We start from the raw sequence: 26,664 nt of genomic DNA on the forward strand, positions 1-26,664 counted from the left end.
CTGGTTGCATTGATAATGGGGAGTGACCTGTGTGTGCAGGAGTGGAGACCTCTGAGCACTGCCCCTTGGTTTCACCCACCACCCAGTAACGCCCCTTTAAGAGATTAAAGAGCCAAGTCTCCTTTTGGGGTGCTAAGTAATTTGTGTGAAATTCTTTAATGATAAGAAAGCAGTAAAATAGATCCCCTGCAGTCAGCATCAATAGATTCTCCAGCAGCCAGCAAATATAGACCCCTAACTCAACAGTAGATCCCCCACCAGCAGCATTCAACCCCAGCAACAATGGATTGTAGCAACAATGGACTCCCTGCAGCAACAACAGATTTCCCAGCAGCCAGCATCAATAAACTCTCTAGCAGCCAGCAACAGTAGACTCCAAACTCAGCAGCAGATCCTTTCCAGGAACAATTGACCCCCAGCAACAATAGACATCCCAGATGCCTTCCAGCAACAATAGAACCCCAGCAGTCATCAACAGTAAACTGACCCCAAACAGTAGACCCCTTCTAGCAACAATAGACCTCTGAAGCAACAATAGACTACCATGTAAAGATAGATCCCCTCTAGCAACAATAAACCAGCCAGCATTAATAGTCCCTCTAGCACACTCCAGCCCCCCTTTCCATTACATATGTTCGGTGCTGGAGGTGCCGAAACTGCATTACCCCATGTTCCTACTGAAATAAAAGCCCAGGAGCTGTGGGCGCTGGAGTGTAGATCTCACTGGTGAGGTGGGGCATGAGCTGTGTACACTGGAGTGTGGATCTCACTGGTGACGTGGATAATGGAAGAGAGCAGTGTGCGCTGGAGTGTAGATTTCACTGGTGACATGAATAATGGAGTGTGAGCGGTGTGTGCTGAAGTGTAGATCTCACTGATGGCATGGATAATGGGAATAGGGCTGTGTGTGCTGAAGTGTAGATCTCACTGATGGCATGGATAATGGGAATAGGCTGTGTGTGCTGAAGTGTAGATCTCACTGATGGCATGGATAATGGGAATAGGCTGTGTGTGCTGGAGTGTAGTACTCATGACATTGATAGTGAAGAGTGAGCTGTGTGTTCCAGAGTGTTAGTGGGAAGTGAGCTGTGTGTTCCAGAGTGCAGATCTCACTGGAGAGTGAGATGTATAAGTCAGAAGTCAGCGCTCACTTGTGTCTTGGATACTGTGAATTGAGGTGTGTGTATTAAAGCCCAACTCCAGACAAAATTTTTTTTTTTTTCCCCATGCAGTCAAGCTGCTCTGCATGGGTCAACTACTCATTTCTTTTTTTTCTAGGGGTGATCACAAAGTTTATACTCCTCCTGATACTTCGATCCTGTGGAAAAACGCACTCCCCCGCGATCTGACGGTGGACTGTTCCTGTCTACGGAGCATGTTCTGGGTGTGATGGCATCAGGAACAGTCCATTTTCAAGACCGCTGGAACGTGGGGTTGACAGACCAGTCTTCTGCGGGGAAGATTAGGTACGTATATCTCATCTGTCCTAGGATAAAACGAGCAGTTAACCCTTGCAAAATCATTTGCCCAGAGTCCAGCTTAAGGGGCAAATCTCAATGCTCTGTCCTGTACATTTCCTGTGTTTTCAGTCTCTTCTCTTGCATTCAATTCCTGCTTGCATGTAGCATATCTGGTGATTTGTGGAAATGTAAGTACTATGAATAGTCAATGATTTTCCTGAACATAGTACTAGATTTTTATTACCACTGATTGTCACTGTGTACTTGTAATGATCTCTAGTTTTTGCTCAGCAGTCTCTACAAGAATGCAAATTACTAGTTTGGGGAGTCGCCTACTAATTTTCTGGATTTTGTTTCTTTGGAAATACTGCATGTGTAGGTCTGTGATGTCTATCTTTATTAAAGAGCAACCCATAGGGGTTTTGTCAGGAATCAGTTCTTTAGTTATATGTAGTAGTGTGACATTTGGCAAATTTGTTGAGAATCTGAACTTTATAAAGACCAATTTGTTCCAGTATTGGCTTTATATAGACCAATTCGTGTATTTGCTCAAGAAATATTGGTATTTGGGCAAGGTCATATGATCTGATACACATGCATATACAATCAAAGAGTGGTCAAATACCAGCTGCACAAACTTGCCATTGGATAAAATTAATTGCAGTGTCAGTAGTTGTTACCACATCTAGGGTGTAAAGTTTATGATCTTGCTTGCTTACACTTGTTGGTTTGTCTGAAACTGGCTTTGGAGGGGATTGCTGAGCTCAGATATGTTGCACAGAGTCCATGATTGCTGCATTGGGTTTTATGGTCAACGGTAAGTCTGGTTATCACTTTGACGTATATGTACCTAAATGGAGTCAAGAATTCCTCATTGGCTCACTGAACCCCCTTTCAATTTTTTTTATATAAGGTTTTTTTTCTGTCCTTTTTGAGGTCATGTACCAGTTGGTATTTAATTGAAAATGTAATCAAATGTGTGTTTTGTTTCAGATTTCTTATCTTCAGAATTGTCTATGGAATGTAGTTCTCCAGAATCAAACACTGTTCCACAAGTGTGGCCAAATGATGATACAGAGGAAGATGTAGACCTTCCTGTCATTGAACTCAAGAAAGGTAGCATAAGCTATTACTGAAGTTTATTTATAAAACTCGATAAAATGATATGGTGTTCTTGCCTATGGCAAACTGTCATGTTGCAGTTCTCCGCTCCTTAGAATAACTAAAATCAACTACTGTCAGACATTTTTCTCCAATATATATTATAATTAAAGCCTATTCAGTATTTTAGAGCCCCCAGTTTTTCTGCCTTCTCATACATTACACTTGCGGAAGAAGTACTTCATGCTATCCAGAACATTTTAATCCGGTGTTTTGAGATTTTTACATAAAATGTTTACTACTAATAAAATAAGCAATATACCAAACTATCATAACCACTAGGTGACCAGCAACATACCTGTATGTCACTGGACTTCAAGTGGCTAAAATGGGATGATGCCCCTCCCCCTTTCCTGACATTTTTTGCAGCTCTCTCGGGCTCTCCTGTCCCACAGGGAGACCCAAGCAAACATCTGGTGCTACCGACAGCTGACCTTATAGGTAGTCAGAGACTGCAACAGCTACGATCATCTCTGTGATGTACGAAACCAGAAGAGATGAGTATTTGCAGGATGTAAACAGCACCATATTTTATTTAGGAAAGCATCTGATCACACCAACCTTGGTGTGATCAGATGTCGGGAAGGACAAAGGAGAGATCTGGGGTCTAATAGACCCCAGATCTCTCAGTAAAGAGTCCCTGCTTATTGCTATCACAGGGGATATTTATATTCCCTCTGATAAGTGATCAAAAAAAAGACAGTGTGGGAAAAAAACAAAGTAGTCATTTTTTAAAGTGCCCCCTTCCTCTGCACAAAGGCAAACGCATGTGTCGGTCCCGCACATGCGCAAACAGTGATCATCCCACACATGAGAGGTATCGCTGTGAACGTCCGATCAAGGGCAGTAATTCTAGCACCAGGCATCTTCTATAAATCTGAAGTGGTAACCTGTAAGGAATTTTAAAGTGTCAGCTATAGATAATAACATTTACGCTGTTTGTCGTAGTTGCACTGGCGTGGCATGTTTTGGTAAAATTTAACCACTTGCCCTCCTGAGGATTTACCCCCCTTAATGACCAGGCCTCTTTTTGCTACTCGACGCTGCACTTATTCAACTGATAATTGCGCGGTCATGCAATGCTGCACCCAAACGGAATTTACGCCCTTTTTTTCACACAAATAGAGCTTTCTTTTGGTGCAATTTGATCACCTGTGCGCTTTTTATTTTTCACGCTATAAACAAAAAAAGACCAAAAATTTTGTAGAAAAACTTTATTTTTTTACTTTCAGCTATAAAAAATATATAGTAAACTCAAACTTAGTTAGAAATTTAGGCCAAAATGTATTCTGCTACATTTTTTTGGTATAAAAAATCCCAATAAGTGTATATTGATTGCTTTGTGTGAAAGTTATAACATTTACGAACTATGGTATAGATAATGCAATTTACTCCATTTTTTTGCTATACAGCGCTGCGCTAGTTTAACGGACAATTGCGCAGTCATGCAATATGGTACATAAATGAAATTTACATCCTTTTTTTCCCACAAATTGAGATTTCTTTCAGTGGTATTTGATCGCCTGTGCGTTTTTTATTTTTGCGCTATAAAAAAAAAAGGTCGACAATTTTGGACTTTTTGCTATAAAACATGTCCAGTAAAAAAAAATTGAAAAATCAAATTTAGTCATAAATTTCTGCCAAAATGCATTCTGCGACATGTCTTTGCTAAAAAAATAAAAAAAACCCCAATACGTGTAAATTAATTGGTTTATGTGAAAGTTATAGCGTTTACAAATGGCGGGAAAGATACTGGGATTTTTAAATTTTTCATACTAATAATGGCGGCGATCAGGGACTTATGGCGGGACTGCGGCGGACATTCTGACACTGGGGGGGAACTGACTTGGGGTCACTGGCATCCCCAGTGACACCAATACAGTGATCACTGACACTGTACTAATGGCACTGGGGAGGAAGGGGTTAACTTTATTTTTCAGTGAAAGGGTTAACTGTGTGAGTGGAGTGTTTTACTAGAGGGCGGGGGTGTGTACTGCAGGGGGACAAGCTGACCGGGAGAGAAAAACTCTTCTCTCCTGCTCAGCATGTCAGGAGCTGTCAGGGAACTGACAGAGAGCAGAGCTACTGCAGCTGTGCTCTCTGTCAGTGATTGCCGCTAATCGCCTGGACACAGCCGGTAACGACCGGCTGTGACTCGGCGGGACAGGTAGGGCGATGGCGCGCCTCCTACCTGTTTTGAAAACACACGTTTTAAAACGTGGTTTTGCCCAGCCGTGCCGTCCTGCCGCCGTATTTCCACAGTGGCTGGGCGGCATGTGGTTAAAAGATGATGTTACGCCGAGTAAATGGATACCAAACTATTGGGTATTGTGTTTTTAAAATTTAAAAAAAAGCGCAAATACCATGTGACTTTAAAAAATTGCAACACCCACCATTTTTTTTTCTATAGGGCCTGTGGGGGTTTTGAGTAATTTTCTAGGCAAAAATACTGATTTTTTTTTTACATGTAAACAAAAAATGTCAGAAAAGGCTTGGTTGTCAAGTGGTAATAAACCCAGAAACTGAATTATTCCATTTATATGGTACGTTTTGCAGTCTGTATGTATCCTCTGTTTTCTTCATTTGTGCTTTATTTCACAAAATTTTGGTTACTTTTGGCCATGTGTGTTGTGAAAAACAATTCCAGATGTCTGAGTGACATATTTTTTTTCCAGAACCAGTCTCCTTTGAGCGTGGGGCGTTTGTCTGGTGTAAATTTAAGCGATACCCCTACTGGCCGTCTTTGGTAAGGTTTCATCTGTCGTACTACTCTTTTTAGAATTGACAGTGATAACAAACTCTGTCAGAGATAATAAATGAGAATTTTTATATATGACAGGTAAAATTAGTGCGAAACAAAGAAAAGCGTGCCTCAATAATATTTGTGGAGGAGTGCCTTTCTGATCCTAAATCTCAGAAGCAAAGGTAAAGAAAGATGCCTTGTGAAAACTCTAATGTAAGACAAAGATGGCCATTTCTTTAATCAGCTAAAAGTTGACCTGTTGGTAAATTCTCATGTCTGCATGAATAAATTGCTGATGTCACAGTGTGCAACAGCAATATACTCTTAAAAAAAAAAAAGACTTTTTATAATTAGAAAGCAGTCTGAGCTTCAGACATGGGACCAGGGTGAGATGATGGCATTAATCTGTTGCAGATGTAATATTTCTCCAAATGTTCAGGCTGTACATTGTAATTTGGTAGCAAGGTACATTGTGAGAGGCTGTGTTTACAAATGTCCAGCACAGAACTGCACAGACAACAAGATTTACATAATCTAAAAAAAAATATCCGTGCTGACTAGCAAAGCAGCTGGCACAATTAGGTAGTATAAAAACCTAATGAAAATTGAAAATATTAAGTGCAGCTAAATAAACTATTTGAAGTGACAAAACTGATTATTAGTGTTAAGTGTTCGATAAATGTCCATATAAGCCAAATGTTCAATATATCCATAAACAAAGTATTCAATAAGTGTCTGTCCATCACCCTAAAAGAGTGTTCTTAATTGTAGACAACACAATTAAGTAGTAAATAAACCACCACCGTCTCCCACTGAATTACAAACTCACCAGAGCTCTTAGCTGCCACTACAGCAGCACAAACGCCAGTATAGCCCAGCGGGAACATATGTATCTTGTCACAGTAATCGATGTGTGGATGGCATCCTCTCTGCCCAGACTCTGGTAAAATAAGACTCACCAGGAGCATTAAATACTTCCAATAGTGTAGTCATTTATTCATAATATGTATACAAAGTTGCACAAAACAGAAAAAAGCATACATACTGTATGTGGCCGCTGCCGCCCCAGGATCGTGCAGCGGTGTGACGTCAGCACTGTAACGCCTTCCCAATGTGTTTCGTCCAATATTTTCAATTTACCAAGATTTACATGACTGTGTCATCTCTAAGCCAAAATGTTTAGGCAGAACGTAGATGCTGTCCCAGATAATGCTTCCATAAAGATGGCACCATCCTTCTAGTGAGAAAAGCAAACAAAGTATTTGTTTGTCAGAGGGAGTACTGATCTCTGAGAAGTAATATCTGTAAAAGTTGCCTTTACACATACATGAACTTTTAATATGAAAAAATACTGTATATCTCATGCTGGGGCCTTTTTATATCCAGACAGATGAAACCATTATCCCTTGCAGTGGGGCTGGGCCTGCATTGCAAGGGATAATAGTTTTTGCTTTTTCAGAGGAGAAGCTGTTTTACTTGCCTGATCCTCCTCACCCCCTGCAGGCAGCGCTCCCCCCACAATCCGAGAGTGGACTGTCCCTCAGTTTTTTTACGTCTAGAGCGGTGCTATTTTATTGTTCCCCTAGGCATAAACGAGCAAATAACGCTTGCAATGAGGGCAGAGCCCCATTGCAAGGGATCATTTTTTTTACTGCCCGGAGATGTGCTTTAAGCTCTAGAGCCATTTTCTCATTCTAGTTACAAGTCTGTCTATTTAGCAGTAAGTTACTTAACCCAGGACCCTGCAATCACTATATCTGGTCTCCCACAGTACAGAACGTGGAAATGCAATTATTTTAGTAAATGTAAACTGCTATATACCTTTTCTCATCAGCAATTAGAGCAGTCTTGTGACTTCTATCATTGTCGAGCAGAGCACTTTAAAGCTTGTAGGTGGTTTTCTTCCTGCTCTAGGAGGATGCAGAATCCATGACCTTTGTCTGGACAGTGCTGATTGGCCCTGTGCTGATCACATGCACTCTCCCAAGAAAAAAAAAACTCTCTAGCAATGAACACCAAACTGAGCATTTGCACAGTGTCTCTGCAGGATGTCTTATCAGGAGATAAGAGGGGAACACTGGAAGAAGGGGAGGATCAAACAGCCTTTTTACTCAATGCAGAGGATTAACCACAGCATGCTTTACTGCATATACAGACTGATTTTACTGTTGTGGGTTTAGTAACTCTTTAATTTTCTGTATATTTTTAAAGACGAAGTTAAAAAAAAAAACAAAGTTAAAGTAATAAAGGTTTTTTTTTTTTTTTGTTTTGTTTTTTGTTTTGTTTTTTTAAGCAACCGTTATGTCATACTTGCCTGCTCGGTTTAATGACTTTTGCAGCCCTGATCCTCTTCTTCTCAAGTCCCTGCTGAAGCTCCTGGCTCCTCCCCCCTGCTGAGTGCCCCCATAGAAAGCTGCTTGCTATGGGAGCCTTCATGTGTGCTCTCTCAATCCCTGCTCTGTGTGTCCATAAGACACACAGAGTGGGCTCTGCCCCGCCCTCACCCCCTCATCACTGGCTCTGATTGACAGCAGCAGAAGCCAATGACTGCTGCTGTATCTGTCCTATTGAGGAGCGAGAGAGCCGAGAGAGAATTTGCAGATTTTCACATTGGCTGTCCTGGAGGCTGTATCCTGACCCAGTGCTATCTATTGTGCTCATACCACAAATTAGCAGGCAGACTCCCTAATTTGACAGCATCTAGAATCCGGAGAATGGTCTCTTCATGCTTAGGTGTTTCAGGACCTTTGTTGCAGGTAGGGAACACTGTTTGTGAATCTCCTGGCTTCTAGGTTAAACAAACTTGACAAGATTGTCTCCAGATCCATGGATCTTCTGCCCATAGTAGTGGATGGTTTGGTGACTCTGGGTGTCTCTGGGGAATCCGATATCTATGCCTTTCCTTCTCCTCCTTTCCTTCTCCTCCTTTCCTTCTCCCTAATAACATTTGCCAGGATCGAGAGAGAGGGTATTCACACTGAACTAGCCCGTGCTGATGTTCTACTCTAACCTCACCAGACTCCTGGTATACTCTCCATGGCATCTCCAAGGCTGTCTGGATCTTCTGTTTCAAGAAGCGCTTTACCACCCTGCTTCATGGTTGCTGGCTTTAACTGCTTGGCTTTTGAAGCCTAGGTCTATCCAAATCCATTGCTGCTAATTATCTAGAAATATCTCCTCACAACATCTGATAGCATTTGAATAACATACTTCACATGGTGCAAGGTACAGAAGTTCTGTCCCAGGAAATGCTCAATGGGATGCATCCTGCCTTTTCTCCAGTCTGGTCTGGATTAGCAGTTGGCCCTGAATATTATCAAGGCTAATATCTTGATTCTTTTTTTAAAGTCCACTAGCCTCTCATTGTTTGGAAAGGGCCTTTGTACAGGTTGCCCACAAAGTCCCTCACAAAGGGTTTGCCCATACATCCACATCTGACTCCATAGTACTTCAATTGGCCCTGTCGATTCTTCAAAAATGGCCCTCTAAACCTATCGGCTATCCATCTGTCTGCATTCACTCACAAGGTGACCTTCCTCGTTGCCATCACCTTCGTTAGATGATTTTCTGATGGAAGCTTCATTGGAAGCTTTGGCATTGGGAAACCAGCCAAGCAACATCTCCTGGTCATGAGTACCTGTTTGGGAGCATTTTTAATGGGCCCTTCATTATATTGTCTGGGCCCAGAGGAAGCCTTTTTATCTATGCTTCTTTGATAGACTTTAGTCTCCGGGCCCATGTGCTTGGGTTCTATGTCAGACCATTGGAGCTCAATATTCTGGCCAGGTGGAACAAACAGACTTAGTTGTTGGACTGCCCTATGCATCTGAACACCAATGCCAGATTTTCCTAGATGTAGTGGATTCTTACTGGCAGTGGAATTAGGGAAGTCTTTCCCTTTACAGTCATAGAAAGGTCACATGACAGATGCGAGTCAGGCTAGGGAGCAGTCATGAACATCCTATTGGTGCAGGGGACTAAGCCTTTGAATGAAGTTCAATCAACACTCTGGATCTCAGGATGATTTGGTACTCCCTTCAACACTGCACTTCTCTATTTCAAGAATACCAGATGAGAATCCAGTGTAACAATACCACCATCCAGAAGTCTTTCAAGCCCTTTGCCTCAGGTGGGAACACCAGATGTGAGTGTTTTGGCATCCAGATTCAACAACATTGAGGAGGGCACCCTGATTATCCTCTTTGCACTGAATTGACCCAAGAGGAAGTGGCACTCAGGCATGTTTAAGCTCCTGGCAGAACCTCTGTGATCCCTTCCGGACCATCCAAAGCTCATGTCCCAGTGTGGCCAGTGTTCCATCCTGCTACTTGGCTGTGGCTTAAATGGCATGGCTGATGAAAGGCCTTTCAGACTCTGTCATTCGTACCCTCTTGAAGGCTAGGATGTTGACTTCTCAAAGTCTAACATCGCATCTGGAAGGCCTACTTTGCTTGTTGCGAGTCGAGGAACTGCCATCTTAGAAGGCACTCCATGGGACTTATCCTGCCCTTCCCAATATGGTCTGCATCAACAGTTGGTCTTGAGTACCACTAAAACGCATTTTATCATTGACTGTTCTGTTTCAGAGACCTTTTGGCCTCTTACTCTCTAGTTGCGGCCTTTGTTCAAGGAGTAGCTCACATCTGTTGGTTCTCCTGTAGCCACTTGGGATCTTAGTCTGGTTCTCTTAGCACTTAAAAAGCCACCCTTTGAATCCATTAGGGATATTCTTCTGCCTGACCTTAACTGTCAGATTGCCTTTTGTTATGGCTATCATCTCTGAGGATGGTCTTTGAATTAGCGGTCTTATTCTTTAAAAGCCACTTTACGACCGTTCTGTAGCAGTTTTGTTGCTACAGGGCTGTCGATCTGCACAAAATCACATGTGTGTGTATGTATGTGATTCTGCACTTCCAGGTATGGGGCACGCACGCTGTCACGACCCGCGGTCGCCGCCACCAACATGCGACAATCGCACAGCCGCGACTAACACTAATACGTCACGCCCACGGCGCCAGACCCCAGACCTTCTCACCAAACTCGTGACCGAAGGGCCGGCCGATCCAAAACCGCGGTGTGACGCGCGTAACAAGGCCCCACCCAGCTGCACCCTACACAGCGATTGCCCAGCTAATGGACTACAATCGGTGCCTGCAGCCTGAATGCGCTTGTTACTGGGTCGGGTTAGTTACGCAACTAACCCTCTACTGCCACCACCACTTTTGTCGGAGACTGGGAAACTCCCGTTACCAAATATACACTATAATGATTGAAATATTGATCTATAAAGCAGAGATATAACAAGCCGTAGCGTCTCTTCAAAGGCAGGGATTCGTGAATTGCAAGTAAGCGCTTAGAAACAGTTTAACACTTTCAGAAAGAAAGATTTATTACTAAAAGCGTTTGGATGCAAATAAATATTTACAAAGAGATGTCACAAAAATATATATATATGTATATAAAGACACAGCAAACAGAATAGCGAGGAAATTACAGGGTAAGTTACTTGCCTTGCCTGGTTTTAGTAAATTCAAGATGCAGAGCAGAAAGGTTCTTTGATCTCCTCTGTTACGATGTTACCTCGGAGATCTGTGTGTGTGTGTGTGTGTGTGTGTGTGTGTGTGTGTGTGTTAAAAAAAACTTTCACTCTCTTCTAGGCTTGTCAGCCTGTCTTTTTTTTTTTTTTTAAAAGTCCCTCACAAAGGGAGGGGGGGGGGCTCTGACTACACCTTTTGGGAGTGGTCATTGGGAGATTTTAAACTGAAACTGCCAGCTCATGTTCCATGATATGAAACATATGTTTGACCTGAGGAATGTTCAGTTCTGGGTCAGGTTGATAAGGTGTGGGGCTTACATACAGTAGCTTTGGGTGACCAAAGTGACACCTCCGGAGACGGGCTGGCTCCACTTCTCATGTCTTAGTCTCCTTGTTCCACATCATCTGCCAGGAGATAAAGTCTGCCTCACAGGAATGCAAGGGGGGGATGTGAGGAATGATTCGAGGAAGACCTCAAATACAGCAAGGTAAAGGAGAACTCTGCTTCCAGCTGGATGAGCTAGTTTGCTACACCTCCCCCTTAAGTGGGCGCTAAGGAGGGATCTACAAGTTCTCTCCTGACGCACCCGACCTCTGTCCAGAGGTTCCTCTTGGGACGTCCTGGTACCGCTGTACTGTGGGAGAACCGAATTCCGTCTGAACAGGAAGCCGTTCTCTCCAGCAGCACTGCTGGGCCGACCAAGTGAGTGGTCACGGGTGGGTACCAGTCGGCTGTGGCTATCCGAATCGCATGGCAACTGCTGGGGTGCCCACCTGTTCACAAAACACTTCGGCTCAGGGGTGTCCTTTGCTAACATATTAATATGTAGCTTCTTGTCGAGGTAAAGAAGATTTCCCTCTCCTACCTTCTTCCTCAGGCTTAGGACTACATCTGGCCTGAAGGTAGTAGCGTCCGTGTGCACCGGAACCGGACAGGCGAATTCTGGGCCTCGCCTCCCAGTGGTGTCCACAGATACCTTCATCCAAGATGGACAGTCCTCGTTACCTGCTAGCATCCAGGACACCAGTTCCTCCAGTTTCCTGTCTGCCAGGTCAGTCACAGGTCCAGCTGAGCCATGATCATCGCATCCAGGCGTCTTACCGTAGCCAGCTGTACCCGCGACTGACGTAACCTGCTTTTTGGCCTGGGGAGCAGACCAGGCCTCAACTGCCTCGTCTCCCCACGCCCAGACCTCTGGGGGTCTCTTTTTACTGATGGGTTCCTAAACTGAACCACTGACATGCCCCTCTGACAGTTACCCTTCTTGGCTGTCGGACTGGGCACAGGCGGTTTGTTCCAGCCTAGTGACAGGGGCCCAAGTGGCTCTTCCCAGACAGGGCCAAGCACCGCGAGGCCCCTAAAGTGGACAACTGCACCCAGGTCCACTGCGAATTGCGGGCCACTCCTGACCGCGGGAGTGGCGGTCAGTGCCTTCTCAACCCCAACTAGCTTTCCCGTGGATTCAGGCAAGCCATATGGGGTAGTGAAGGCTGGCTCGTCTGGAGCTTGCTAGGTTAGAGATGGTGGCCCGTGCTCCTTGCTCAAGTCCATGATGGCAAAACAATAGGCACCTTCCGGATGCTCCATTGCCTCATGGCTCCTGGGCATGGGGCAGGCCACAAACCCAGGGCTGGTGTTCAGTTTCCCAAGGTTCTCAGAAAGCCTGGTCATCATATCCTGCTGGAGGACCGTGACCACTAGGACTGCTCAGACTCTAGCTGATCCCTGGATTCCTGACTGTGCCATTCCCTTTGCCTCTGTGGCCCAGTCAGCCGGCACCTTCTGAATCCAGACACCATCTATCAGAGGCCTGGGCAGCTGCTCCGGACCCCAAGTGCTAGGGAAGGGTGATTGGGTCTGGGCCCGGAGGCCCCCTCTCTGTAACCCAAGCATCAACCTTCCTTCCACTCGTAATCCAGGCCTGCTGCCTCTGACCTCTTGTCTGTCTGCCTTTGAACACACCTTGACAAGTGAGATTAACTGACAGGCTTTCAGGCTCCCAGCCCCCACTGACTAGGCCAGTCATTCTAGCCTCCTTGCTCGTTTGTTTACTCTCCCCAGCAGGGGGGCTCAGCTCAGGACACAAGCTGAAAGCTCCATATGAATGACTTTCCAGAGCAGTCTTCCCTGTGGGACTACAAATCTCAGTTAGCTTACCTCTGAAGGTCCCTTGAGACTCACTTTTCAGGGCTGCCTGAAGTGTGGAACTACAAGTACCAGCCAGCTTACCTCTGAAGGTCCTTTGGGACTCACTTTTCAGGGCTGCCTGAAGTGTGAAACTGCAAGTCCCAGCCAGCTTACCTCTGAAGGTCCTTTGGGACTCACTTTTCAGGGCTGCCTGAAGTGGGGAACTACAAGTCCCAGCCAGCTGTGGTGTGCCTTCCTTAGCAGGGCAACTCACAGCTAGCGGGCCTCTGAAGCTCCTTTTGGGAATCGCTTTTCAGTGCTGCCTGAGGTGTGGAACTACAAGTCTCAGCCAGCTGCCTAGTCCTATGCAAGGCCAACGGCTGGGCACTTATCAAGGCACAATTTTCTGAGCCTGGGCAAGGGACAGGCCTATCCAGACAATCCCCTTGCTCAGCCCCCAGAGACCGTACCTCAGCCCCCAACACTGAAAATGCATCCTTTGTTTCATCACAAATCTCATACTCATTGTTAGCATTACCAACATTGCCGTCAACAATACAAACATTATCAATGACATTACCATCAATGCTACTGATATGATCCATGACATTCCTATCAATGCTACTGATATTATTACTGACATTCCAGACTGTATTCCCAATGTTACTAACATTAGTAAGATCACCCTCAGTGTCACCACAACGATCCTCCACAGTCATGTTCATAATATCCGTGACACATGAGTTCAATACCTCCCCAGGCCAGGGGATTTCTTCTGGTTCTCCAGCTAATGGAGACTCCTGCAGCCCCATACCATTCCCAGCCCCCTCCCTCTGTCCATCCGCCGGTGGCCCAGACATTACCCCAATATCTGTCCACAGTTCCTTGGCTGGTCCAGAGAGTTCCAGAGGGCCCTTCCGGGTCTTCTCGGCAGGAGCATAATACGAAAGAAGAGCGCCTAGGTCAGCACCCAACAAAACGGGTGGGCAGTTCATCCGAGACCCCCACCTCTCTCATCCCCCTCCCCGCACCCCAATCTAGGAATACCTTTGCACAGGGTATGCGTGATTGGGTCCCCCCAACTCCTGTGAGGGTCAGGAACTTTCCTGGGATGAGGTTCTGTGGCTCAATCAGCTCTGGCCGGATCAAGGTGACTTCTGCCCCAGTGTCCCGGAAACCAGTTGCAGACCGGTTGCCCACGGTAACGGGCTGCAAGTTGTCGGGGGTCACCCGCATCTTCCTGCGAACGAACAGCATAGAAGAAGAGTTGCTGGCCGGCTGGCCAGGTGATGTCGTCTGCTTCTGCTCAGGACACTGCGTCCTGAGATGTCCGGCTTTCCCACAGGTGAAACATCTGCGGGTGTCAGGCAGGAATGGCTTGGCTCCAAGCGCTGCAGGGTTGGGAGGAGGGGAAGCTTGACTCACCGAAGTAGGAGAGGTTGCTAGGAACGATTTCCCCCCTTTCCAGCTGTTTGGAGGAGCTTTGCGAGGTTCAGGCACTCGCGTGTGGACAAAGGTATCTGCCAGATCTGCTGCAGCTGTAGTAGATGCTGGCTCCCTCTCCAAGACGAACTGTCTGACGTCTGCTGGACAAATGTGCAAGAGTTGATCTCGGATCATGAGATCCTCCAAAGATTCATAAGAATCAACTTTCAGTCCCTTAGTCCACTGTCGGAATGTGGTACGTAAGCAACTTGCCACATCCGTGTAAGAGTCCCCAGGTCCCTTCTGCATGGACCTGAACCGCTTGCGGTACACTTCCGGGGTCATCTGGTACTTCCGGATAATGGCATTTTTTAAAAGTTCATAGTCATCATCTTGCCCCTCTGGCAATTCAACAAACGCGCCCAGGGCCTTGCCTCGTAGCCCTGGAGTCAGGTACCGAACCCATTGAGCTTGGGGCACATGGTACTGACGGCACGGTTTTTCAAAGGACAGTAAGTATGTGTCAATGTCACTGTCCTTTTCCATCACTGGAAACTTGGCTGCGCCCACGGAAAGAGTGGCGTCCCTGTGATCTAGGGACCCGAGGTTCTGACCCGGTTGCTGCTGGAGCCTTGCCATCTCCAGCTCGTGCCGACGATCAGCTTCCCTCTGCACCGCCTCTCTCTCAGCCGCCCTTTCAGCTTGGCGTTCCTCTCTGTCAGCCGCTGCTTGGCGCTCTGCAGTTTCTCTGTCAGCCTGGCGTTCCATGAACCGCAGGTATGCCTCCAGATCTGTCTCCATGAGGCGTTTCAAGGACTCCTGCATCTGAGAAGAGTCTCTGCTGGTTCCAGGCACCACGGTGTTAGCGCACTCAGGCAGTGGTGTGACGTTAACCTTTGGTGATCCTCCAGTGTCAGTCTCTGTATGCCCATCCTGTGAGGCCGTCTCTGAGCCACTGGCAATGTGGGTAACGGGAACCCCTCCATGTTCAAGTTCCCCCAAGTTCTGATTTGCTCGAATATCATACTCCACTAGATCACTAATCAAATCTTCACGAGTTTTGCGACCGACGTCCAATCCTCGTGAGGCACATTCAACTTTCAAATCACCTTTTCTCATTTTCTCGTAATCTGCTTCACCAGGCATAATTGCAAGCAAAGATAGAAGAGAACAGTAGGAAAAGGAGTTGTTGCTATGTGTCTCTCTATACACACACATATATATAAACTAAAAGATGCACCACTTGTTCCTAAGGACTGTTTCCATAAAGGTTACAATCCTTCAGTGCAGAGCCAACTTTTAACACTGCACTGAAGCTCTTACTGCAATTATCCCACGTACGCTGCCAACAATATGTCAAGACCCGCGGTCGCCGCCACCAACAGGCGACAATCGCACAGCCGCGACTAACAGTAATACGTCACGCCCGCGGCGCCAGACCCCAGACCTTCTCACCAAACTCGTGACCGAAGGGCCGGCCCATCCAAAACCGCGGTGTGACGCGCGTAACAAGGCCCCACCCAGCTGCACCCTACACAGCGATTGCCCAGCTAATGGACTACAATCGGTGCCTGCAGCCTGAATGCGCTTGTTACTGGGTCGGGTTAGTTACGCAACTAACCCTCTACTGCCACCACCACTTTTGTCGGAGACTGTGAAACTCCCGTTATCAGATATACACTATAATGATTGAAATATTGATCTATAAAGCAGAGATATAACAAGCCGTAGCGTCTCTTCAAAGGCAGGGATTCGTGAATTGCAAGTAAGCGCTTAGAAACAGTTTAACACTTTCAGAAAGAAAGATTTATTACTAAAAGTGTTGGATGCAAATAAATATTTACAAAGAGATGTCACAAAAATATATATATATGTATATAAAGACACAGCAAACATAGAATAGCGAGGAAATTACAGGGTAAGTTACTTGCCTTGCCTGGTTTTAGTAAATTCAAGATGCAGAGCAGAAAGGTTCTTTGATCTCCTCTGTTACCATGTTACCTCGGAGATCTCTGTGTGTGTGTGTGTGTGTGTGTGTGTGTGTGTGTGTTAAAAAAACTTTCACTCTCTTCTAGGCTTGTCAGCCTGTCTTTTTTTTAAAAGTCCCTCACAAAGGGAGGGGGGGGGGGCTCTGACTACACCTTTTGGGAGTGGTCATTGGGAGATTTTAAACTGAAACTGCCAGCTCATGTTCCATGATATGAAACATATGTTTGACCTGAGGAATGTTCAGTTCTGGGTCAGGTTGATAAGGTGTGGGGCTTACATAGCTTTGGGTGACCAAAGTGACACCTCCGGAGACGGGCTGGCTCCACTTCTCATGTCTTAGTCTCCTTGTTCCACATCATCTGCCAGGAGATAAAGTCTGCCTCACAGGAATGCAAGGGGGGGATGTGAGGAATGATTTGAGGAAGACCTCAAATACAGCAAGGTAAAGGAGAACTCTGCTTCCAGCTGGATGAGCTAGTTTGCTACACACGCCATCTTACCCGCGTTGTCATTGGCTCCTTTAGGTGTCAGTCACCGGATCCCAGCCAGCGATTCATGATCGGGACTTGGTGATTGGCAGAGCAGCTGACAGGCTCTCCTCCAGAATATACCTCTGGCGGATCCCTCTACCATGGGTGGGTGTACTCAGGGGCCGCGACCTGGTCTCTGTCTGCTCCAAATCCATCCCCACCATCAGGGGCCCTGGTGAACAAGCAGACTGGGACTTAGACTCCGCACTCTGGGGAATCCTATTCCGTGGGTTGCTAGAGGTACCGCCAGGTGGTGCATTACAGACCCATACGGCCTGCCTGACCATTCCACCTCTCCAGCCCTGACTACGCCTGTGTTCCCACACATTTCTGGTCAAAGCCGGATCCCTGACATAACACCAAGGCCAATCCTGACCAGAAGTGGCTGCACAGGGAAGCCACCTTGGCTTGTTGTTGGGAAATGATGCATCTGGATGAAGTTGTATACTTGTCTTTGCTAGCAACAGAAGACAGAGAGTACTACTGTCAGATTTTGAGGAAGTATACCAGGGATCAGCTGCTAGAGTGCATGCAAGTTTATTATTCACTAGTACAGTGGTCGGCAAGCCGCGGCTCGCGAGCCACATGCGGCTCTTTACCCAGTCTAATGCGGCTCTTCTGTGTGCCGGGCGCCTGCTCCCCTCCCTCCTCTCGGTCGGCCGCTCCCCTGCCTCCTCTCGGTTGGCAGCCCCAAAAGTCCGCGCGGACCTTTTAATCCGGCTTGCGGATGTGGCTGTCAGGATGTGTGTAGGCGGGGCAGCGTGCCGAACGTGAGGGGAGGGGAGCTAGGCTCCTCTCACAGTCCGCCCTGAAGACCCGAACGGCGCGGGAAGACAGCGAGAGGAACGCAAAAGGTAAGTGAATTGACACGGGGGACTTGGCTTACTAGAAGGGGGGGGGGGGGGAATAGTACTGTGGGGGATGAAATACTATATGAGGGATGAATTACTTTATGAGGGATGAAATACTATATGGGGGGATGAAATACTATATGGGGGATGAATTACTATATCAGGGATGAATTACTATATGAGGGATGAAATACTATATGGGGGGATGAAATACTATATGGGGGGATGAAATACTATATGGGGGGATGAATTACTATATGAGGGATGAAATACTATATGGGGGGATGAAATACTATATGAGGGATGAAATACTATATGGGGGATGAATTACTATATGAGGGATGAATTACTGTATGAGGGATGAAATACTATATGGGGGGATGAAATACTATATGAGGGATGAAATACTATATGAGGGGATGAAATACTATATGGGGGGATGAAATACTATATGAGGGATGAAATACTATATGAGGGATGAAATACTATATGAGGGATGAATTACTATATGAGGGATGAAATACTATATGGGGGGATGAAATACTATATGGGGGGATGAAATACTATATGGGGGGATGAAATACTATATGAGGGATGAATTACTATATGAGGGATGAAATACTATATGGGGGGATGAAATACTATATGGGGGGATGAAATACTATATGAGGGATGAATTACTATATGGGGGGATGAAATACTATATGAGGGATGAATTACTATATGAGGGATGAAATACTATATGGGGGGATGAAATACTATATGAGGGATGAAATACTATATGGGGGGATGAAATACTATATGAGGGATGAAATACTATATGAGGGATGAATTACTATATGGGGGATGAAATACTATATGAGGGATGAAATACTATATGGGGGATGAAATACTATATGGGGGATGAAATACTATACGGGGGATGAAATACTATACGGGGGATGAAATACTATACGAGGGATGAAATACTATACGGGGGATGAATTGCTATGGGGGATGAATTACTATATGGGGGATGAATTACTATGGGGGATGAATTACTATATGGAGGATGAATTACTATATGGGGGATGAATTACTATATGGGGGATGAATTACTATGGGGGATGAATTACACTATGGGGGATGAATTACACTATGGGGGATGAATTACACTATGGGGGATGAATTACTATATGGGGGATGAATTACTATGGGGGATGAATTACTATATGGGAGATGTATTTTCAGTTTTAAAAATGTGGCTCTCAAAATAAATTTCAATCATGGTTTTGGCGAGATTTGGCTCAGTTGAAAAAAAAGGTTGCCCACCACTGCACTAGTAGATCAGGGCATGGAGTTCTCTGAGGTGCAGCCATTGATCCAGGCTTGTGCTGAGTTGGCTTTATCTAGTACCCCTGAAAGCAGGGATGACTTTTTTCCACCATTTAGTGCAGATCAAGTAGAGTCACTGGTATGGTTGTTGGAGGATGATCTAGATTGTTTCCTTGAGCATTATTCAGCTTGTCCATCACATGTGCTTGTGGATTGTATAAACGCAGTGCAGTCTTTGGTCAGACAGGCTACATGTAAGCTAAGCTTTATTCAACCGGTATTACAGACATGGTCAGATTTGTTACACCCAGCCTCAGTCAGCTTGCAAAAACCCAGGCCTGCCTCTAATCCATTTTTTCAAAGCTCTATTCCTCCATTTCCCACAGCACCCCCAGTTCCAGCCCAGTATACCCTGCTATCAACCACATGTCAGTACCCTGTTCCCACTCGCTGCACCTATCCTGCCTTTAACCCTGTAAAAAAAAGCCCTCTGTAGCAACTATTCCCTCCTCTGTTCCATCCTTCAGCTCTTCTGTCTCCAGCTGCTCCCTCTGTTTACAGACCTGCATTTGCTTGCAATACTTCAGTAACTAAAACCAAGAAGAAGCGAAAATTTTTTCCAACCAGTACCATCCTGCCAGTATCCAAATCGGTCAGCATGTCGTCTGATGACCCGATCTAGCCTGATGACCCGATCTAGCCTGGCGCCCCGGTGCCCGTGGTCCAGCCTGGCAGCCCAGTGCCCATGGTCCAGCCTGGCGCCCCGGTGCCCGTGGTCCAGCCTGGCGCCCCGGTACCCGTGATGCAGCCTGGCGCCCCGGTACCCGTGATGCAGCCTGGCGCCCCGGTACCCGTGATGCAGCCTGGCGCCCCGGTACCCGTGGTGCAGCCTGGCGCCCCGGTACCCGTGGTGCAGCCTGGCGCCCCGGTACCCGTGGTGCAGCCTGGCGCCCCGGTGCCCATGGTCCAGCCTGGCGCCCCGGTGCCCGCTGTCGTGCCAGATGACCCTACCCGGTGCCCGCTGCCCAGCCTGACGACCCGGTGCCCGCTGCCCAGCCGGACGACCCGCTGCCCAGCCTGTCGACCCGCTGCCCAGCCTGACGACATGGTGCCCGCTGCCCAGCCTGACGTGCCAGCTCCTGATGCCCAGCCTGCTTCTGGAAATCCTGTGTCCAGCCAGTTGCTTGACTCCGGCAGTGGGATATCCAGCCAGTTACCTGACCCAGGCGGTGGAACATTTTTTTCTATTAAGGACTGTTTGGAGCGTCCTGAGGCCACTCCTTGAGGGGGGGTACTGTCAGGAATGGACTCACCACTGGTGGTGCTGTGGCTCACTTGCTCTGTGGGCTGCAGTACCAGCTCCTACCAGAGGGTACTTTCAGCAGCCAGGGTCTCACTCCTGCAATCAAGCCATCACCTGAGGCTGATTGCAGGAGGTCTATGTAAGCAGGACCAGGCCTGCAATCAGTGCCTTGGTGTTTGTTTCCCATGAGCTCCTGTACCTGGTATCCTGTGTTCCTGCATATCTGCCTATCTGATTTGTTGCTGACCCTGCTTTGATCCTGACCTCTGCTGACTTCTCCTGCCCTGATCCCTGGCCTGTCTGACTTCTCTATGGATACCCTCATTGGATCTGATCTCCTGTTACTGACCCGGCGAGTGACCCGACTATTCTGTGCCTGCTGCCTTGTACCGCGCTATCCCTACCGTTACCGGCCCGGCCTGTCTGACCACGATTCTGCTCAGCCATCCATCCGTCCTGCACGGACCCATCCACCTCTTCACGTCAGGCTCTCCTCCAGAATATACCTCTGGCGGATCCTATTCCGCGGGTTGCTAGAGGTACCGCCAGGCGGTGCATTACAGACCCATACGGACTGCCTGACCATATTCCACCTTTCCTGCCTTGACTACGCCTGTGTTCCCACACATTTCTGGTCATACCCGGATCCCTGACAGGTCCAATCTGTGAGTGTAAACACAGATCACTCATGTCAGCGTGGACGTGCTGGTTTTTATCTCTCTGCAAAGCAGGGAGTTAAAAACCAGCACGTCCCCTATTAAACTGCTACACGGTACAGTTTAATCATTCCCTAACACACAGTTAACCCTTTGATCGTCCCAGATGTTAACCCCTTCCTGCCCAGTGTTATTAGCACTGATCACTGTATTAGTGTTACAGGAGATGTTAATGGCAGGTAGTCAGTACCCACCCTGTGTCAGTGTTAGAATGGCCACCGTACTATCCAGTCCCGCTATAAGTTGCTGTTTTGGTGCCATTATTAGTATAAATAAATAACAATTAACTTTCATGCAAACCAATTAATATACACTTATTGGGATTTTTTTTTACTAAAGACCTTGTAGCAGAAAATATTGTGGCCTAAATTTTCTGAAGAAAATTTTTTTTTTAATTTTTATTGTATATGTTTTGTAGCAAAAAGTTAAAAAAATTGGTCTTTTTTCATTTATAGCACAAAAAAGAAAAAACACAGGGATCATCAAATACCACCAAAAGAGAGCTCTATTTGTGTGCAAAACTGATATCAATTTCATTTATGTACAGTGTTGCATGACCGCGCAATTGTCAGTTAAACTAGTACAGTGCCTTATTGCAAAAAATGGCCTGGTCATGAAGAGGGGTATATCTTCTGGAGGGCAAGTGGATAAGGAGCCTTTCTTCATGTTGCACAAGGGCAGAGTTGTCTTGAGGTCCAGGGTTTCCTTCCTGCTGAAGGTGGTCTCTTGCCTTTCACTTAAAACAGGATGATGTCTTTCCTTCCTTATGTCCAGATTCAAAACATCCTAGAGAAATTTCTATCCACTCTCCTAGTGTGGTGTGCACTGTTGGATTTTACTACTACTTACTGTGGGATTCTCTGTTTTCTGAAGGGTTTTCCTGTTTCTCTCCCCACCATAGCTAGGTGGATCAGACAAATTCTCATTAGAGCCTTTAATCTGCAAGATAGGGTTCCTTCCTTCCCTCTTAGAACCCATTACACCAGATCAGTTAGTGCATCATAGGCTCTTTAGCATCAGGCATCTGTTTCTCAGATTCAAGTTCTACCATGTGGATATTCTAGCCTTCTCTGATGCCAATATCAGGTATAACGTGCTACAAGCTGCTCTTATGCAGGCCATAGATGGGATGAAAAATGGGCGAAAAATAAATTGGCCGATTTTCGGATCGTGCGGTAATCGGTCGGCTGTTTTTAGTGATTTTTGCCCTTTTCGATTATCGGTCCTGCTGGGAAATATTCGGCCAAATTTGTCATTCTGCCGATTTTTGCGGCAATGATGGACAAATCTGCCGATCTTTTTCCGATTTTAAAAAATGCGCATGAGCAGTGACATGAAAGAAGGAAAAGAAAAGGAAAAAAATAGAATATGAACGAGAAGAAGAAATAGAATATGAATAAAAATAGGTAGAATATAAAGAAGTAGAAATAGAAGAAATAGAATATGAAAAAGAGAAAAAAAAGAATTTCAGTCCGATATTATATTTGACATTTAAATGTATAGAAACATTGTATCTATTTTGTATCTGAATAGAAACATATATATCTGAAATGGATACAAATAGATACAATGTTGCAACGTTTTCTTCCTCTTATTCATATTCTATTTCTTCTTCATATTGTATTTCTACTTTTTATTCATATTCTATTTCTTCTTCTGCATATATGCAGTTGTGTTCAAAATAATAGCAGTCAGACATCACTAACCTGATCATTCACTGTTTTTGGTAGAAATGATATATCTACATGGCAAATAATTTACTAGCAGGTGTAGTAGAGTAATAGAAATCCAACAAACCCAACAGTCATGACATGCATGCTGCTGATTCTGTGTAATTGAATCACTAATTGAAAGGGGCATGTTCAAAATAATAGCAGTGTGGAGTTCTGTTAGTGAGGTCATTCATTCTTTGAAAAACAGGTGGCAATTATTGCCCTTATTTAAGGAAGGAAGGCAGCAAATGTTGTACATGCTGGTTACAGTGCATTTCTCTCTGAAATTCTGAGGGAAATGGGTCGTTCCAGACATTGTTCTGAAGAACAGCGTACCTTGATTAAAAAGTTGATTGGAGAGGGGAAAACATATAAAGAAGTGCAGAAAATGATAGGCTGCTCAGCTCAAATGATCGTAAATGCTTTAAAATGGCAACCAAAACCTGAAAGACGTGGAAGAAAGCGAAAAACTACCATTCAAATGGATAGAAGAATAGCCAAAATGGCAAGGACTCAGCCAACAATCAGCTCCAGGAAGATCAAAGAAGGTCTAAAGTTACCTGTGAGTACTGTTACAATTAGAAGACGCCTATGTGAAGCCAAGCTATCTGCAAGAAGCCCCCGCAAAGTCCCACTGTTGAAAAAAAGACGTGCTGAAGAGGTTACAATTTGCCAAAGAGCTGTTATGATCCGCCAGGTGGTACCTCTGGCAGCCCACCGGACAGGATTACCCAGAGCGTGGAGTCTAAGTCCCGGTCTGCGTATTCACCAGGGCCCCTGATGGTGGGGATGGACTTGAAGCAGACCAGGACCAGGTCACAACCTCTGAGCACTCCCACCCGTGGCAGAGGGGACCACAGGGGATGGATACAGGAGGAGCCTGATGTGAAGAGACTGGCAGGCCCAGGCGGGATGGATGGATCGCAGTCAGACAGGCCAGTCGTTACCGTGGGAGCAGCGAGGTACAGAATCGGCAGGCAAAGGATAGTCGGGTCACACGCAGGGTCAATACCGGGGTAGTCAGTCCGCAGAGAGGTCAGATAAGCCAGGGGTCAGGATAGGAGAAGGCAGTGTAGTCAGGGCAATCTGGGTCAAAACAGGAGAAGGCAGCGTAGTCAGGGCAATCCAGGTCAAAAACAGCAACAGAACTCAGGGTACAGGAACACAGGTAGCATGAAAGACCTTGCGGTAATCTGACAGTGCAGGGCATCTTTAAATACCGCGCCCTGCGCTGTCATTGGTTGCCCAGCGTGTACTCGCGGCGCCTACTACGCAAGCGCGAGTTTCCTTCAGCCGCGGCCGGCCGGGACCTAGTGCCCGTATCCCGGCGCGAGCCGCCGCGACTGCGCATGTGCTGGGACAGACGCCGCGGCGGACCCTGACAAGAGCACATTGACTGGCCTAAAGAGAAATGGCGCAACATTTTGTGGACTGATGAAAGTAAGATTTGTTCTTTTTGGGTCTAGTGGCCGGAGACAGTTTGTCAGACAACCCCCAAACACTGAATTCAAGCCACAGTACACTGTGAAGACCGTGAAGCATGGTTGCGCAAGCATCATGATATGGGGATGTTTATCATACTACGGTGTTGGGCCTATTTATCGCATACTGGGGATCATGGATCAGTTTGAATACATCGGAATACTTGAAGAGGTCATTCTGCCTTTTGCTGAAGAGGAAATGCCCTTGAAATGGGTGTTCCAACAAGACAACGACCCCAAACACACCAGTAAACGTGCAACATCTTGGTTCCAGACCAACGTTATGGAGTGGCCAGCCCAATCCCCGAATCTTAATCCAATAGAAAACTTGTGGGGTGTCATCAAAAATGCAGTTTCTGAGGCAAAACCAAGAAATAGAGAAGAACTGTGGAATGTAGTCCAATCATGCTGGGCTGGAATACCAGGTGCCAGAGGTTGGTTGACTCCATGCAACACAGATGTACAGCAGTTCTCAGAAACCGTGGTTATACAACTAAATATTAAGTGATTTAAAGGAAAGCAAAATCTTCAAACATTTTTCAGTTTATATAGTGAATGTTTGAGTTTGTAAAGAATACAAACACTGCTATTTTTTTGAACAGTCTAATATTCACTTTTCTTCAATTTCTTTAGATGAACAACACAAATTTGATATATTTTTCTTCATATTTTGATTTGGAATAGAATGTGTAGTGTTCCCAATGCATTTGTGTGTATGGAAATAAAAGCTATTAGAAGGATTTTGAGCTTTATTCCCTTTTTTTTTTAACACACTGCTATTATTTTGAACACAACTGTAATTGCCGGCCGTAAACGGGACGAAAATCAGTTACCAATGGTGGTAACGTCTGCTGATTGAACGACCGATTTTTCGTTTTTCTAAAAAAAAAAAGACGGCCGGTTTTCTCCCAGTCTATGGCCTGCATTAGAATTCCTGACCTGTTTGTTATGTGAGCCTGTTGGCATAGTTGCTATGTTGCACACCTTTCAGTTGGACTGCTTTTAAACACACCATTTGTAATGCTCTAAAAAAGCCTGTGTCCTGTACTATATGATCAGAAAAACAGCATTTTTGGCTTTTACGGAAAAATTTATTTCCTAGAGTTCAGTACAGACACAGTACCCATCCCTTTATTCTTATGATCTCCCCATGGCTACAAAACTAAAGCTAGCTGGGAGTGGGAGGGGTTATATACATGTATGTTTCTGCAGCCTTTTTGTAGTATCCAATCATCTGAATGTAGCTTCATATAACCCAGTCAGAATGCTTTAAAGAAGACTGTTTCGTGTACTGTATTCCAGGAAAATGATTTTACTGGTATATCAAAATTCTTTCTTTTTCTTTTTTTGATCAGCGATAGTATAAAGTACTAATTTTATTCTGAAGTTGTTCTGGGTATCCACTTCCCAAACTGCAAATGTAAATGGACCGTTACTTTTCTGAGCCCTGTATGAGGTTGCTTTCACACTGATGTGCTGTGGTTTACCTGCACCGTGGGTGCAGCACAGTGCATCTGCGACTTTCCTGGGTTGGCTGTGTTTAGCCATAGACTTCTATTATGTCCTGTGGGTTTGGTGCACTTTCTGAAAGCACATCAAAACCCTTGAATGCAGAAGTTATGGTGCGCTTTCAGAAAGTGCCCCACACCTGCAGGATATAAAAAAAAGTCTGACAAAGTGCACTTAACCCAGAAAAGTCACAGATGCACCATACTGCACCCACCTTGCAGGTAAATGGCAGCACATCAGTGTGAAAGCTTCCTTTATAGGGGGCTCAGAACAGTAAAGGTTCATTTACTTTTGCAGTTTGGGGGGTGGTAAAACGTGCCTTTACTATCCCTACCCCAACCATACCCCCTTTAGCTGCAGTGGCCAGGGGTGTACACATGTCACAGCCGCATCAAGAGTTATACGCCTATCATGGTTAATGGGTGTAGCACCTGCCAAGCTTGGCCCATTCAAGTGAAAGAGGTCGCTCTGCAACCTTGTGCAGAACAGCAAACAAAGGGGATAAAGCACAAAAAGCAACAGAGTTTAATTATTGCTGCGGTATGTGCCTCAGCAGCTTAACCACCTCCCCGCCATATAAAGTAATGACAGGCGGGCGGCGGTTCTCTCGTTCTGGGTGGATGTCATATGACGTCCTCCCACTCTTAACTGTGCATGCACGCCCTCGGGACACAGCGGATAACCGATCACTGTAAAGAGCCGATGACGTCAGCTCTGTTATGAGCTGTGTCCAATCACAGCTGATCACATGTAAATAAGAAATGCTGGTTATCGGCAGTCCTCTCCCGCTACCAGCTCGAGAGGAG

General features: G+C 45.9%; 1 protein-coding gene and 1 long non-coding RNA gene across 14 annotated transcripts in view; one reads left to right on the plus strand and one right to left on the minus strand.

The window, feature by feature from the left end:
* LOC149468552 (PWWP domain-containing DNA repair factor 3A-like) overlaps nucleotides 1–26,664 on the plus strand; it is a 108,926-nt gene that overhangs the window by 46,555 nt on the left and 35,707 nt on the right. For all 13 annotated transcript variants that reach the window (XM_089670096.1, XM_089670100.1, XM_089670103.1 and 10 more), the window contains 3 exons: nucleotides 2,454–2,576; nucleotides 5,297–5,367; nucleotides 5,461–5,546. In XM_089670096.1, the coding sequence (XP_089526222.1) occupies nucleotides 2,454–2,576; nucleotides 5,297–5,367; nucleotides 5,461–5,546 (280 nt within the window). The remainder of the gene's footprint in view (nucleotides 1–2,453; nucleotides 2,577–5,296; nucleotides 5,368–5,460; nucleotides 5,547–26,664) is intronic.
* On the minus strand, nucleotides 6,337–7,353 carry LOC149468553 (uncharacterized). Its single transcript, XR_016311717.1, has 2 exons — nucleotides 7,186–7,353; nucleotides 6,337–6,601 (listed from the first exon to the last, which is right to left on the minus strand). It is a non-coding gene; the product is annotated as an uncharacterized LOC149468553 (long non-coding RNA).

Source organism: Staurois parvus, unplaced genomic scaffold (assembly GCF_062004578.1).
Source record: "Staurois parvus isolate SC_StPar_1 unplaced genomic scaffold, SC_StPar_1.0 ptg000086l, whole genome shotgun sequence".
In the NCBI taxonomy this organism is placed as follows: Eukaryota; Metazoa; Chordata; class Amphibia; order Anura; family Ranidae; genus Staurois; species Staurois parvus.